Here is a 14,038-nt window from a genome sequence, read left to right as displayed (position 1 = left end):
GGGCACAGCTACCAAGTTACTTCGTCCAGTCAAACTGTATTGGGACTTCTGTTCTTACTTCAATCACAGCACTAAGTAAACAGAAAAGTCATTGTATTATTATTTTTGTGTATGCTTGATAATAGTTATTCAGAAATTCATATTTACAGTTTAAAATAAGAGGTAATTGCTTCACTGGTTACAGGAATAACTATTTCTTGTCCTAATATTTTAATTTTTGTAGGGATTAATGTCTTACATATGAATTGTGCCGTCTTAAGTTATTTGAAACTCAGGCTTCCATGGGAATTGAGCCCAGTTGTCAGAATTTATTTATTGCTGACTCTTTTATATAGTAGCTTTATATGCTCATTTGTAAGTAAGGAGCAAGATGCTTTGTATAGACCTCTCAAAATCAGATGAAAATGTCTAAATATACATTATTTTGATAAAAAAAAGTTATTTCCCTAAGTAGTATGTTTAAAGTCATGATGCCAGTACATACATTAATTCCCTACATTGTGACCAATGTAATGAGCACAGCTTAGGGGTTTAATTGTGAGGCCTACAAAATATGGTCAGGACCAGTGTTATTATTACTCTCTGGTACTCTGCCTACAGCTAGTTTGTAAGACTTTGGATCAGATTAAATAGGGGAAGAAACAAGAGTCTGGGACTTTCTGGTTAACAGACCATAACTGTGTGATTTTTTTTAGGTGGCCTTCTGATAGCATCTGCTCATTTTGGTGCATATGTATATGGGACAGACATAGACTACAATACAGTTCATGGCTTGGGTGAGTAGAGGTTCTAGACTGTTATAGTCTTTGTTCTTGTACCAAGTGTGCCTTCAAAATAATTAAATGGGTTTATATGGCATTATGCATCTATCTTTAGTGTTAAGATACAGAGTTGTGATAAAATGTAGTTTTATTTATTCTTACAAACAATAAGATTCGTTGGATATCTGCTTTTTACGAAGTGATTCAGTATGTGTAAAGTGATCTCCTGGGGGAACACAAAGATGAAAAAGAAAAAGCTCTCCCAACAGTCTTAGTAAGAGAGATTTTTAAAAAGTTGGCAAACTCTAAGGTTGTGAACTTTAGGCTTGGGAAGGAAGTAGGAGAGGGACTAGCCATCTTCTAATCAGCATGTCCATATTAATAACATGTATACGGTTTCTATTTAAAGATTATCACCATTTCTTATTCATAATCATATGTTGCTTGAATACTGGATTAATTTTTAGTCCTTGAGTACCATATTGTTTTTAATTCCATAACCAACCAAAATATTTTTGAAGCCGTTAAGGTGACAGTAACTTAGAAGATTCTGCATTAGACTCAGGTTAACTCGAGACAAACATTTGTTTACTTTGGAGGCAATTTTGGAAACTGTTTTAAAATCTAGACACTTTGCTTATGATACATGATTGGATGGAATTGAATCAAACTGAAGAAAGTATTTCCATATACCTGAATGGTACTAAAAATGTCAAGTTTCATTGATGATTTTGAAATTCTATTTATGGTGGTATTCCATTATTGTAACTAGAATCAGCCCTTTGAACACCCTTCTTCTTTTTACCACCCAATTTTTCTCAAGTTACTGTATCGGTGAGAATTTATTATACCTTTTTTTTTTCCTGAAACAATCTGACATACTGTGCTTGATGACTTCTCTTTTTTCCTACCTTGACTCTAAGGAATTTAGTAATATTTATCATAAGGAGAATTGGTTATATTTTATCAAATTCATCTAAATGGGCTAAGCAGAAAAAGATATTCTTGGGAATATGTTAGAGCAAAGTGCTAAGAAGAATTATTCCAGTTTGCTTTTAGTAGAAGTAGTATGTTTGCTTTAAGGAGATTGTCCTATATAATTTATTAGAATTCTTATTTATGAAAGTTATGTTATAACCTTTCAGTCTACTTGGGTAAAATTCTGATTGAGGTAGAATTTTCTCAGAGCTTTTCCAAGATGCTGTTAAATATGCCCTCTGTTTCATATGCTTGTAATTTTTTTCTATACTCTCAAATATTCTCAAAAACCTGTTTTAAAAATACAAAACCTTTCCTATCAGTCCTATAGGGATCCTCTAACTGCCACTTTGTTTTTCTTTCCTTTTGCCAAAGTGCATCTTGCAAACTAGTATTGCTGTCTTTTCTTCTTCATCTCTCACTGTCTTCTGTCCATTATCTTCTAGCTTCCATGTCTGCTGAAAACTCTTAGTAGGGCCACAAAACTATAGCATTTGGCAGTGTTGACCTTCGTAAAGCCTCCCTTGGTTTCCTGGACCATGGCCTCATCGGTACTTATACTTCCTTGGCTTTCCATCTCCGTCTTAAGGCCCTGTGGATTTCTTTGACCTGTGCTAACATGTTGCTTTTTTCCAGGCATCTCTCTTTGACCACTTCTCTCACAATGCATGTTACGCAGTCATGTCATTCTTCTCCTTTTGATTTTTTAAGTTTCATTTTTATTGTGAAGTAGATCAAGATACAGAAGAGTATGTAAAAATAGAATAATTATAGAAAAAAACATGTAACTGCCACCTAGGTTAATAAAAAATGTCATTCATTCTTATGGATTTAACTTAAGTGCGTATCTGATATCTCCTCAGTATATATATTCTGGCTTCTACCCACTGAATAGCTCTTTCTGAATGTTCTATAGGTAGCTGACAAGCATGATCGCAAATCTCATTTTTTCCCCTAAGCTTGTTTTTCCTCTTGGTTTCTCTGAATTTTTTTTTTTTTTTTTTTGGTGAGAGAAGGCAGGTAGGGGCAGAGGGAGAGAGAGAATTTAAGCAGGCTTCATGCTGAGCGTGGAGCCCAGTGGTGGGCTCGATCTCACATCCCTGAGATCATGACCTGAGCTGAAATCAAGAGTTGGATGCTTGACCAACTGAGTCACCCAGGCACCCTGGTTTCTCTGATCTTAATCAACGGTTTCCTAAACTAGAACTTTTGAACTTCTTCCTTCAACTCCCACTTTAACTTTTCATCTGTAATGTCTCCATTTGGCCTCCTCTCTCCATGGTCATAGCACTCTTTCATTTCCCAAGTTAGCTCTCTTCATTTCTGTTTCATTTATTTGATTCATCCCAATTTTATATGGGGCTATTTGCTCTTGGAGGAAAGGGACCATGTTCTATACAGCTTTGTATCTTACTTGTATATGCTTTCAATTTGGTACGTGTTGAATGAGTGTTTAAGGCAGTTTTACTTGAAAGGTTACAGAACAAGATCAGTTAGATAGTACATTTTACTGTTCAAAATATATTTTTGTAGTAAGTTGAAATAAAGTATGTAAATAAAGTTACGATTTTAAATGAAATCAAGTTTTATTTGAGTGGATGTTGGTTTAGATGAGTTAAACATTATTTTAGCTAAACAATAAGAAATAAGAATGCTCTATTTGATTTAGTAGTTTCTGTATTCCTTTTTCTTTCCCTTTAGGAAAGGCTAGTAGGAAAAACCAGAAATGGAGAGGACCAGATGAAAACATTAGGGCAAATCTTCGTCAGTATGGTTTAGAGAAGTATTACCTTGATGTCCTGGTTTCAGATGCATCTAAACCTTCCTGGAGGAAGGGCACATATTTTGATGCAATCATCACTGATCGTAAGTTTATTTTTATACAAAAGTAAGAGTAGGATTAGTTTCCTAAAGTCATTTACATTTAAAGCAGAAAATCTGTCAACACACAGAAAAATACCAGCTTGTACTAGTATTCTCCCCCTGCCCCCAGACTTCTTCAAATAGTGAGAAGGAAAAAATGTGAATATAAGGCAGGACACGAATTTAACTAAGTAGTTAAGAGTTTACTGTTTTGGTTTTTTAAATTATATATGTTAATCTGTCTTTCCTTTTTCTCTTCAGTTTATTTTTTGGAGCATATATTTGTTTTAAATTTTTGACTATAATTGGTTATTAGTATACCAGCTGGAGCCAAAATGTCATTTGCAATTAGTGTCAGATGTCAAAGAAGAGAGTTTTTATTTTTTTTTACAGATTTATTTGAGAGAGAAAGCATGTGCCCGCCCCCTCTTCTCCCCACCATGAGTGGGGGTAGGGGCAGAGGGAGAGAATCTTCAAGCAGACTACTGAGCATGGAGCCCAACATGGGGCTCAGTCCCACAACCATGATATCATGACCTGAGCTGAAACCAAGAGTTGGACGCTCAGCCTACTGAGCCACCCAGGTGCCCCAAAGAAGAGAGTTTTAGATATCACATAATTCTCCATGTGTAAGCTTTGGTGTTTTGTTTTGTTTTTGTAGCACATGTTTTCACTGACATCCCCTTTCTAGAGTTACAAGAAATTTGGAATTTTTTGAGCCAATAGGCTTGTGAACCCACTGAGCTTCAGGAATGTGAATGAGAACTTGTTTTTCTGTGCCCCATGAGTTCTGGGCTTTGCAGGGATCCTATCTAAGAATAGTTTGGCCTTTTCTACCATATTTTGCAGTAAGTCTGTAAATAGTGGCAAGTGTATCTCAACCGTTCCATCTCAGCTCACTTCAGTTCTTTGGTAACTTAGGTGGTTTCAGATGTAACAAAAGAAAAATTATCAAGGCATTACACTGTCAGTTTGAATCTACTTTATAAAAATTGGGTGACTTTTTATTAACAATCCAATTTATTGTTTGTTCTCATTCTGTATGTATATATAAAGCATAATTTTTTTTTTAATCCATTGAGAGTGAGTTGGATGCACTATGGCCTTTTACCCCTATACCTCAGTGTATAGAATAGGGATAGTCTCTTAGGTAGCCAGAGTACAGTTAACATTTTCAATAAATCAATGCAATAGTTTAATTTTATTTTGTTATCCACTTTTGTCAGTCACCCAGGAATATCCCTTTATTTCTTTGTTTTTTCCCTCTGGGACAGTATCCAATCTTGTGTCAGGTATTACATTTGGTAATATCTCTTTTAGTTTGTCACACTGTCACAGCCTTTCTCTGTCTTTTTGTGACATTGGCATTTTTGAAGAACATGGCCTGTTGTCCCTCCCAATGTTTTAAATAGAATGTTCCTTGTGGTATGTATTCTCGGCTGGAATATTTCACAGGTGGCGATGTGTTCCTCTCTGAGTGTCCCATCTGGAGGCCCATGATATCCATCTACACCTAACTGGTGATTAGGTGACTTTTGACTACCACATTATTTGTGTTTTCTGTCTAGCTCCATATGGTATCAGAGAATCTACAAGAAGAACAGGTTCTCAGAAGGAAATACCAAAGGGAATGGAAAAATGGTAAGTGAAAGTTAAATATGATACTACTATTTTGAGAAGAAGCATGTTGTTCTTTTTAATTATCTAAGTTTAACAGTCTTAAGGTTTTTCACTGATTTTGAAATTTTGTTTTCTTTTTCTAGTCCAGAAAGCCATGTTCCTGTTTCCTTAAGCTATCATCTGAGTGATATGTTTTTTGATCTGTTAAACTTTGCAGCTGAGACCCTCGTGTTAGGTGGAAGACTAGTCTATTGGTTACCAGTGTACACACCAGAGTATGTAATGTTAACTAATTTTATTTTTGATTTCACTTTTGTTATGGTATTTGTAAATCTAACATTTTTTCCCTATTTTTAATTGGATTCAGGGTAAATATCTTTGTGTTTAATGTTTATAATAGTCTTTGTTTACCTACATATGTGTATAAAACAGGCCCCTTCCTCTTATTGATTGAATTGCTTTGACCTTTTTATTTTACATCAGGAGTTGGCAAACTATAGCCTGTGGGCCAGATATGGTCCTCACCTGTTTTTATAAGGCACTTGAGCTAAGATGGGTTGAACTAAGATGGTTTTTTACATTTTTAAATAGTTGTTAAAAAGAAAAAAACAAAGAACATGTGACAGAAATATATGAACTTAGTTGAGGGATTCATCTGCTCCAAGCTAGCTTTAACATATATTGGCTGTTATGATCACTTTAAATGCAATAAATCTTTTTTAAAAGCTAACACCAAAATAAAAGCTGTGCTTATATTTAAAGCCCTAATTATGTTCCACATTGTTGGTTTGGGTTTTATTATTCAGTAATTATTAATTATAAACAGAGCTGTGTACATCAACAATGAAACACAAGGTGTCTTGAATAAGACAGGATCTTTAAATTTGAAAGAAAATTTATGATCAAGCTCAAAATTTGGCTGTTTCTCTAATCTGCCATAGTAATCTTTTTAAAAATTACTTTAGTTCCTATATTTACTATACATAATTTTACAGAAAGCATTTTAAAACAGTGTTACTGTCTTTACAGAATGGCGGATGGTCCTCAGCAGTTGGAAGCTGTGCTGTTTTTTGTTTTATAAATGTTGTGTTGAAAGTTACCATGGCCTGACTTTAATCACGCATTTGTTTATCGGCTGATAAGAGTGTATGCATTCATGCCCAGGCTCCTTAATACTGGTCTTATGTTTTGCTGCCAGTGTAATCTCATTTAATCTTTTCACTTTAGAAATAAGGAAAATAAATTCCAAGGAGTGAAGTGACTTCTCTACAGTTAATAGCTAGGTAGCTATTTGGTTTCCTTATTCCTGTGGCTATGTTCACTTAATTCAGCAGTTTACCGATCTCAGGCGCCTGGTATGTGAAGTGATAGATGGAGTTTTACTAATATTTTTGGAGAAGATCACTTTTGTTTGTTTCTATACAAAAATGGTTCCTGCCTTAGACAAGCTGAATTCCAACAGCAAGCTTACTGTTTTTTTTTAAATTTATTTATTTGAGAGAGAAAGTGTGCATGTACACACGTGCATGCAGAGTGGGGGAGGGGTCGGGGAGAGGAGAGAGAGAATCCCAGGCAGACTCCCTACTGAGCTTGCAGCCTGATGCAGGGCTGGACCCCATGACCCCAAGATCACCGAGCTGAAACCAAGAGTCAGACACTCAACCAACTGAGCCTCCCAGGTGCCCCCGCACCCCGTTTTTTTAAATTAAAGATGTATTTATTTATTTGAGAGAGAAAGAGAGAGAAGCTATTTTTTTTTTTTTAAGATTTTATTTATTTATCTGAGAGAGAGAGAATGAGAGATAGAGAGCATGAGAGGGAAGAGGGTCAGAGGGAGAAGCAGACTCCCCGCCGGGCAGGGAGCCCAACGTGGGACTCGATCCCGGGACTCCAGGATCATGACCTGAGCCGAAGGCAGTCACTTAACCAACTGAGCCACCCAGGTGCCCAGAAGCTTACTGTTTTAACTCAAGTTTCAGAACTAAATTTTTAAAACATTTATTTTGAGATAATTTCAGACTTACATAAAAGTTTCAATTGTAACACAAAAAACTCTCCACATCCAGATTTTCCAGCTATTAATGTACACATATTGTATCTTCTTTCCTCACCCATTACATTAATCACATACCCATTATCATTCATTTTTTTTGGAACTGTTTGTGAAGTTGCAGATAATGATGCCCCATAACCCCTACATACTTCATCATATTTCTCAGAAACAAGAACATTCTTGTCAAACCACAATCAACCCTCCGAGTTTGGAAATCAGCATTGATAACACTGCTGTCCATTTTATGGACCCTATTCAAATTTTACCAGTTGCAGTCCATCTGAGAAAATGTGCTCTATTAACCCATCATGTCATTCTCCTCCAGTCTAGAATATGTCCCCATTCTTTTCTTATCTTTTGTGTCCTTAACAGTTTTGTAGAGTATATGGCTTATATTAAAGGTTGGCCTACAATCAGGGTCCATCTGATTTTTTTTTTTCTTTTTTTTTTAGAGAGGGAGGTGGCAGGGAGGGTCAGAGAGAAAATTGATGTTTCTTTTATGACCAGATTTAGGTAGTGCCCTTGGTAGGAGCACCACAAAAATTATACCGTGTTTTTCATGCATTGCGTCATGGGGCACATGGAGTTAACCCCTACTAGAGATCTTAAACTTGATCATCTGATCATTTTGTTCTCTGTTAGTGTTCTCCACTGTGAGCCATCATTTTCTCCTTTGATTAGTATTTCATGGGGGGAGATATCCCAAGATTCCATCAATATCTTGTTCTTCATCAAATCACTATTCACATTGACAACTCCATTGTTGACAACCACTACAATGATGACTTCTGTGTTCCATCATTCCTTCTGCATTTGTAAGTTGGCATCCTACCGTAAGAAAGAGTTTTCCCTTCTTCCCCCATTTGTTTACAAATTTTCCTCCATTTGTTTACAGATTTATTAATTTATTTTGCTATGGAATCATGGACGCTTATATTCATTGGGTATAATTCATTACTGTCACTATTTTGTTGCTCAAATTGTCTCAGATTTGATCAGTGGGAGTCAATTTGGGGTGGTTCCTCTGTCCTTTTGAAATATTCCCATTAGTTTTTGTGTACTTATTTTTTGGCATTTCTGACTGTCCACTATTTTGTACTTTATTATTTAATTACAATTGAAGTTGAATGTACTTAAGAATATCTTTTGTAGTTCTTTTTTTTCCTTTCTCTTTATACAAAATTAAATTGGAGGTACTTTTAAGTATTTTTAATATTTCTAAAGATCTTACAAAATGGACACTGGATCTTTTTTCAGTGACTTCTTGATTTTAATAATTTTCAACAAGGGAAAATTTCCAAATGCATATTATCAGAGGGATATTTTAGAAGTAGAAAAGGGATACAAAGGGTGCCTGGGTGGCTCAGTTGGTTAAGCGACTACCTTCGGCTCAGGTCATGATCCTGGAGTCCCGGGATCGAGTCCCGCATCGGGCTCCCTGCTCAGCAGGGAGTCTGTTTCTCCCTCTGACCCTCTTCCCTCTCATGCTCTCTACCTCTCATTCTCTCTCTCAAATAAATAAATAAAATCTTTAAAAAAAAAAGGGGATACATGTTTTACCACCTTTTTTACCTTAGATGTTTATCAAGGGAAAGATTTTGTCCAGGTATGTGGCTAATGCACACATGGGAAGACTACGATATTTACTTCCCTGACTTCATCCCTGGAGAAAGTTATGTCCATGTCCTCTGATGTTCATTACTAAACTTCTGTTTTTCCTTCCCTTTATTTTTTTTCTGTTTATACTTTTATTTGCATTTATTTTATGCAGAATTTACTCCTAGGCAGTAAATTTTTGTTTCTGCAGTTTCTTCTGGGATATCTTTTTCTTCTGTGCAACCTCCTCTTCTGGTTTAGAAACAGTCTACTCTTTTCCAGTCAGGATCCTCTCAGGGTGGCAGGGAGAGCTCATGTATGGGTTAATCCGACCATGAGCCCTGTACGTTCTATGTCACATCTTGGGGGCTTTGTTCACCTGGATGTGCTTAATGACCAGAAAATCTACATCCAAACCCTTAATATTTGGCATTACTCTCTGCATTTGAAAGCATGTGCAGTAAAAATTCAGCACTCTTTTTGGGCCACCAGCTATTTGGCCCGGGCACACCTACCACCTCCACCAGTGTAGAGATAGAATGGCTTCTGCAGTGTGACAGCCTTCAGATACTTGGTGGCTTTTCAGATATGCATAGCCTTGACGGCGTGGGCAGTTTCATGTGTGTTCTTAAAGTGAACACGAAGATTTGAACCTCTTGATTTGCATGATTTTGTAGGGTTTTTCTGGGTCAAGTGAATAGCAAACCATTTTTCAGAGGTCACCTCAGGCCAATTATGGGAAGAATATGATCTCCTTCCCTTTAGCCTAAGGTGATTTTATTAATAAAGTATTAATTCTTATTACTGTTAACTTATTAATGAACTTAAGTGTTCATTAGGAAATGAATTATTTTCACTTCTGTATTGTATGTCATGCAAAATCTTTGTTCTTTTAAAATAGCACAGTATTATTAGGAATTTAGGACCAAAATCGTCTGCAAAAGTTTGAAAAAATGTTCTTGCTTCTGAATTAAACGATTTAGAATTAAGTTTGATTATGTTGTATTAAAAATATGGCTTTGTGTTGAACTAAGAATAAAGATTTCATTTTAAAATTATACATTAGCACAGCTCAATTTTAAAACTTTTTTACTTTTGGTGTTGTGAATATAGGCTTTTAGTACTACTACTGAATTCATTTATTCAAACAAATTCTGTTACATGATTCAAGTTTAAAAATAAGAATTACAGGAGCGCCTGGGTGGCTCAGTCAGTTAAGTGTCTGCCTTCGGCCCAGGTCATGATCTCCAGGTCCTGGGATTATGCCCTGCATCAGGCTTCCTGCTCAGTGGGGAGTCTGCTTCTCCCTCTCCTTCTCCCTCTCCCCCTCCCCCTGCTCATGCTCTCTCTATCTGTGTCTCAAATGAATAAATAAAATCTTTAAAAAAAATAAGAATTACATATTATAATCAAGTTCAGGTATTATTCTTTAAACCCAGGGCATTTTGAAAGTATAAGACCTAATAAAAATAAAATATTACTTAAAAGCTTAGTTATTTGTGAAGAATTGTCAGCTGATAATTGAAAAAGGATTTTCTGTTTGGTAATTTAAATTGCAGTGAAAAAATTGCTACTCAACAAACTTGCTGTATTTCCTTGAATGTAGATTTTCCCCACTCAGGGGTATTGGATTTTTTGCCAGTATCAAGATGCTCTATACACTTTGTGTCTTTTCACCTTTATTTATTCTGTCCCCATTGCTTGATAAACCATTTCTTCTTTCCTCAGCTGATAAAATTCTAGTCATCTTTCAAGACCTGGCTTAACTGTCACCACCTCTATGGTACTTTGCCAACCCTTCTCAGCAGAATTAATCTTTCATCTGTGCTCTCATAGTAGTTTATTTTTATCACTCATAGAGACTGACCACATAAAATTACTGTAAGCTGTTGGTATTTATGGGTTTATTATTCAGTTTTAGCTACTTGCAAGTGACCCTGAAAGTCTGTGTGATAGTCGTTTGGATGGCATAAATTCAACTCACGTGTGTTTGATGTTATAGGAATTGCTAAGCTACTGACTGCAGCTGTCTGCTCAGGCTTTATGTATCCATAGTATTCTTTTCTAATTTGCATTAGACACAGATAACTCTCTTGAGGTGATTAGAAACTGCATTTCTTTGTGAAAGATGCTCTTTAATAGAAATCCCACTGCTACTGCTTGTGATAAAAACAATGACAAAGTAAAGTTTAGTAAAGTATGCCCCAGCGTAGGATTTGGGGGGTACATTTTTTTTCCAATTCTATTGAGAAATAATTGACATACCTCACTGTATAAGTTTAAGGTGTATATAGTATGATGGTTTGATTTACATAGGGAATAAACTTTAGTAAAGTGAATTTTGGAGTAGCTCAGAGCAGTGAAGGAACATGTTTTTCTTTTTTTTTTTTTTTTTTTTATGTTCAGTTAGCCAACGTATAGTACATCATTAGTTTTTGGTATAGTGTTCAGTGATTCATTAGTTGCATGTAAAACCCAGTGTTCATGTTTTTCATCTCTTAACTAGGAAACAAGAAAAAGTGATCCTTTGAACTGTTCAGTGAGTGCTCTAATCAGTGCAAAATCTGTTTCTCAAATGGGAGGTGAAATTCTAGTGACACTTGGAAATAGCTTGAGGCATGAAGGTTCATAGGAAAATGAGTGTCAAAATTGGTTCATGGAAAAGCTAGGGGTCGGGGTGCCTCGGTGGCTCAGTCGTTAAGCGTCTGCCTTCAGCTCAGGTCATGATCCCAGGGTCCTGAGATCGAGCCCCACATCGGGCTCCCTGCTCGGCGGGAAGCCTGGTTCTCCCTCTCCCACTCCCCCTGCTTGTGTTCCCTCTCTCGCTGTGTCTCTCTCTGGAGAGTGGGAGAGGGAGAAGCAGGCCTCCCGCCAAGCAGGGAGCCCAATGCGGGGCTCGATCCCAGGACCCTGGGATCATGACCTGAGCCGAAGGCAGACGCTTAACGACTGAGCCACTCAGGCGCCCTAAATAAATAAAATCTTAAAAAAAAAAAATTAAAAAAAAAAGGCTAGGGGTCTATGTGCACAATTTTGCTTTTTAAAAAATGATGTAATATAATTTGTATATCATGCAAGTCACCTTTTTACAGTTTACAACTCCATGGTTTTTAGTATATCCACAAAGTTGTGCAACCATTACCACTTTCTAATTCTGGAAGATTTTTGTCACCCCAAAAGAAACCCCATACACATAAGCATTCACCACCACTTCTGCCCCTGGCAGCCACTTATCTGTCTCTGTGGACTTTCTTATTATGGCTGATTTAGGTTTTAAATAGATTGTTTGGATTGTAGGGCTATAGTAATAAAAATGAAATTAAGATAGCATACCTTACTATCATAATGACCCAGGCATAGTACAGATTTATGGTTTCTATTTTTAACAGTTTGCAAATAGTATAATGCAGTATGTTTGTATGAAATATATTAGGACACATATAGTAAACAATTTTTTGTTAACTGATATTTTAAAATTCTTAGCATGGTGTTTTGGAAGTATACTGCTAAATTGATTGGTTCTAATATAATAGGGCAGTGGTTAAAAACAAGCCTGTTAATAATGATGTTCTTTCATGCTTGAACTCAAAGATCAAGCTGAAAAGGTAATCTAAAACAAAAATTTGTTTTTCTGCTCTTAAGCCAAATGCCTGGTGACTCAGTTTCAGCAGCTTAGCATCATTTGGGTCATCAGTATCAATTAAAATTGTATTGGTTTTGTACTTTTAGATTTGATTTGTAAATTTGTTTTGGTTTTATAGTTATATAAGGGATATAAGCATATGAACTTTATATCTCACTTAAATATCTTTACGTTGCATTTTAATAAGAATACTTTAAGTCAACTCTGCCAGGAAATAAGATTTTTTTTTCCTTTAAAACAAGGGTACATTACTAAGTTTGACAAATACTATTTCATACATCTACAAACTCTGCTTTTTCAAGCTTAAGGTGAAGGCTATTCTTTCTGTTAACCATGGTGTAGAATGTATTCCTTCATATCGTAAATGCTTCGTGTGAAGATTCCAGATGTGATGTCAACTAATGTTAGGAGAAATACAACATTTCTGACTATATAGTGAACATTAGAAAATTGTTAGATCAGATGAAAACTGAAATGGTCATTCATTACTTAATGGAAAGCTCTAAGGAAGGATGCAGAGAATGACTTCAAGAGAATTCCTTCCACTGATAATATAGTGGAAGTGCATTGTGAATGTTGCCTGGTAAGTGGGTGATGAAGGTTTTGAGCATGTGGTTGAGGTAATGAGGGAGAGCTCATTGAAGGTCAGAGGGGCTAGAGAAGTCAGTAAAAGAGTGCCAGTGAAAACCATGTTGACGCATTGGAACGGGCTAGCTGAGATGGTGGTCCTTTACAGGAAGTGCTGATTGGCACCTTTCCCAGTTTGGACCAGAGCTTTAAAATTTCCCATGTGATAAATGTTTGCGGAGACCATCTAGAAAGGTATCAAGATTTGCAAAGGAAAAATAAAAACTGGCAATCTACAGTGTTCTTAGTGGTACCCATACCTAGTGAGCCCTCTCCGCTGCTGTTCTTCAGCATTCTGCTCCATTGCCGTTTCCCCCTCATCTGTCACCTGTTTCTTCTACCAGGAGTGAGTCCAACAACCTGTCAGATGTCAGGTTCTGAACTCCTGCAGCCTGACCTGCTTTTGAGATGTCCTCTCCATTCTCATAGTACGTGTGCTGTGTAGCAGCAGTCACCACTGCTTATGATCATGGTTTTGATTTTATGGTTAAGGTGACCATGGAGCGCTTATTTTATTGGTAGTTTATTTGAATAAGCTAACCTTAGTCCTGTATATACAAAGTTAATAGAGGTCTTAAGATGTCATTAAAATTTTGCAGGGACACTTCATTTTATAGGGAAAGTATATGCCGAGTGGACATTATTCTTTGGGAATTTATAAAAATCTCCACATGAATCAGTCCCTCATGAATGTCAAGGGGTTGTTGTAGAATATATTTCTGTCTTACGTGCTCTTCTGGGATCTTTGAGTGTAGAGTCATTGTCTTGTACTTTTGTGGTTTAAACGCTTGGTATTCTTCCATAAAACATATTCTCAGTCTACAGGTAAAATAATTTAAACTACTTTTTTTTTGGATGTGGTAATATTCAAATACTTTGCTTTTTAAAAATATAGAT

At 36.3% G+C, this 14,038-nt stretch overlaps 1 protein-coding gene across 8 annotated transcripts in view; it reads left to right on the top strand.

The window, feature by feature from the left end:
• Nucleotides 1-14,038, top strand: part of TRMT11 (tRNA methyltransferase 11 homolog) — a 55,345-nt gene that overhangs the window by 20,953 nt on the left and 20,354 nt on the right. For all 8 annotated transcript variants that reach the window (XM_027601971.1, XM_027601975.1, XM_027601976.1 and 5 more), the window contains 4 exons: nucleotides 696-776; nucleotides 3,441-3,605; nucleotides 5,171-5,243; nucleotides 5,366-5,497. In XM_027601971.1, the coding sequence (XP_027457772.1) occupies nucleotides 696-776; nucleotides 3,441-3,605; nucleotides 5,171-5,243; nucleotides 5,366-5,497 (451 nt within the window). The remainder of the gene's footprint in view (nucleotides 1-695; nucleotides 777-3,440; nucleotides 3,606-5,170; nucleotides 5,244-5,365; nucleotides 5,498-14,038) is intronic.

Source organism: Zalophus californianus, chromosome 7 (genome assembly GCF_009762305.2).
Source record: "Zalophus californianus isolate mZalCal1 chromosome 7, mZalCal1.pri.v2, whole genome shotgun sequence".
Classification (NCBI taxonomy): Eukaryota; Metazoa; Chordata; class Mammalia; order Carnivora; family Otariidae; genus Zalophus; species Zalophus californianus.
This window is presented reverse-complemented; position numbering and strand designations above follow the sequence as displayed.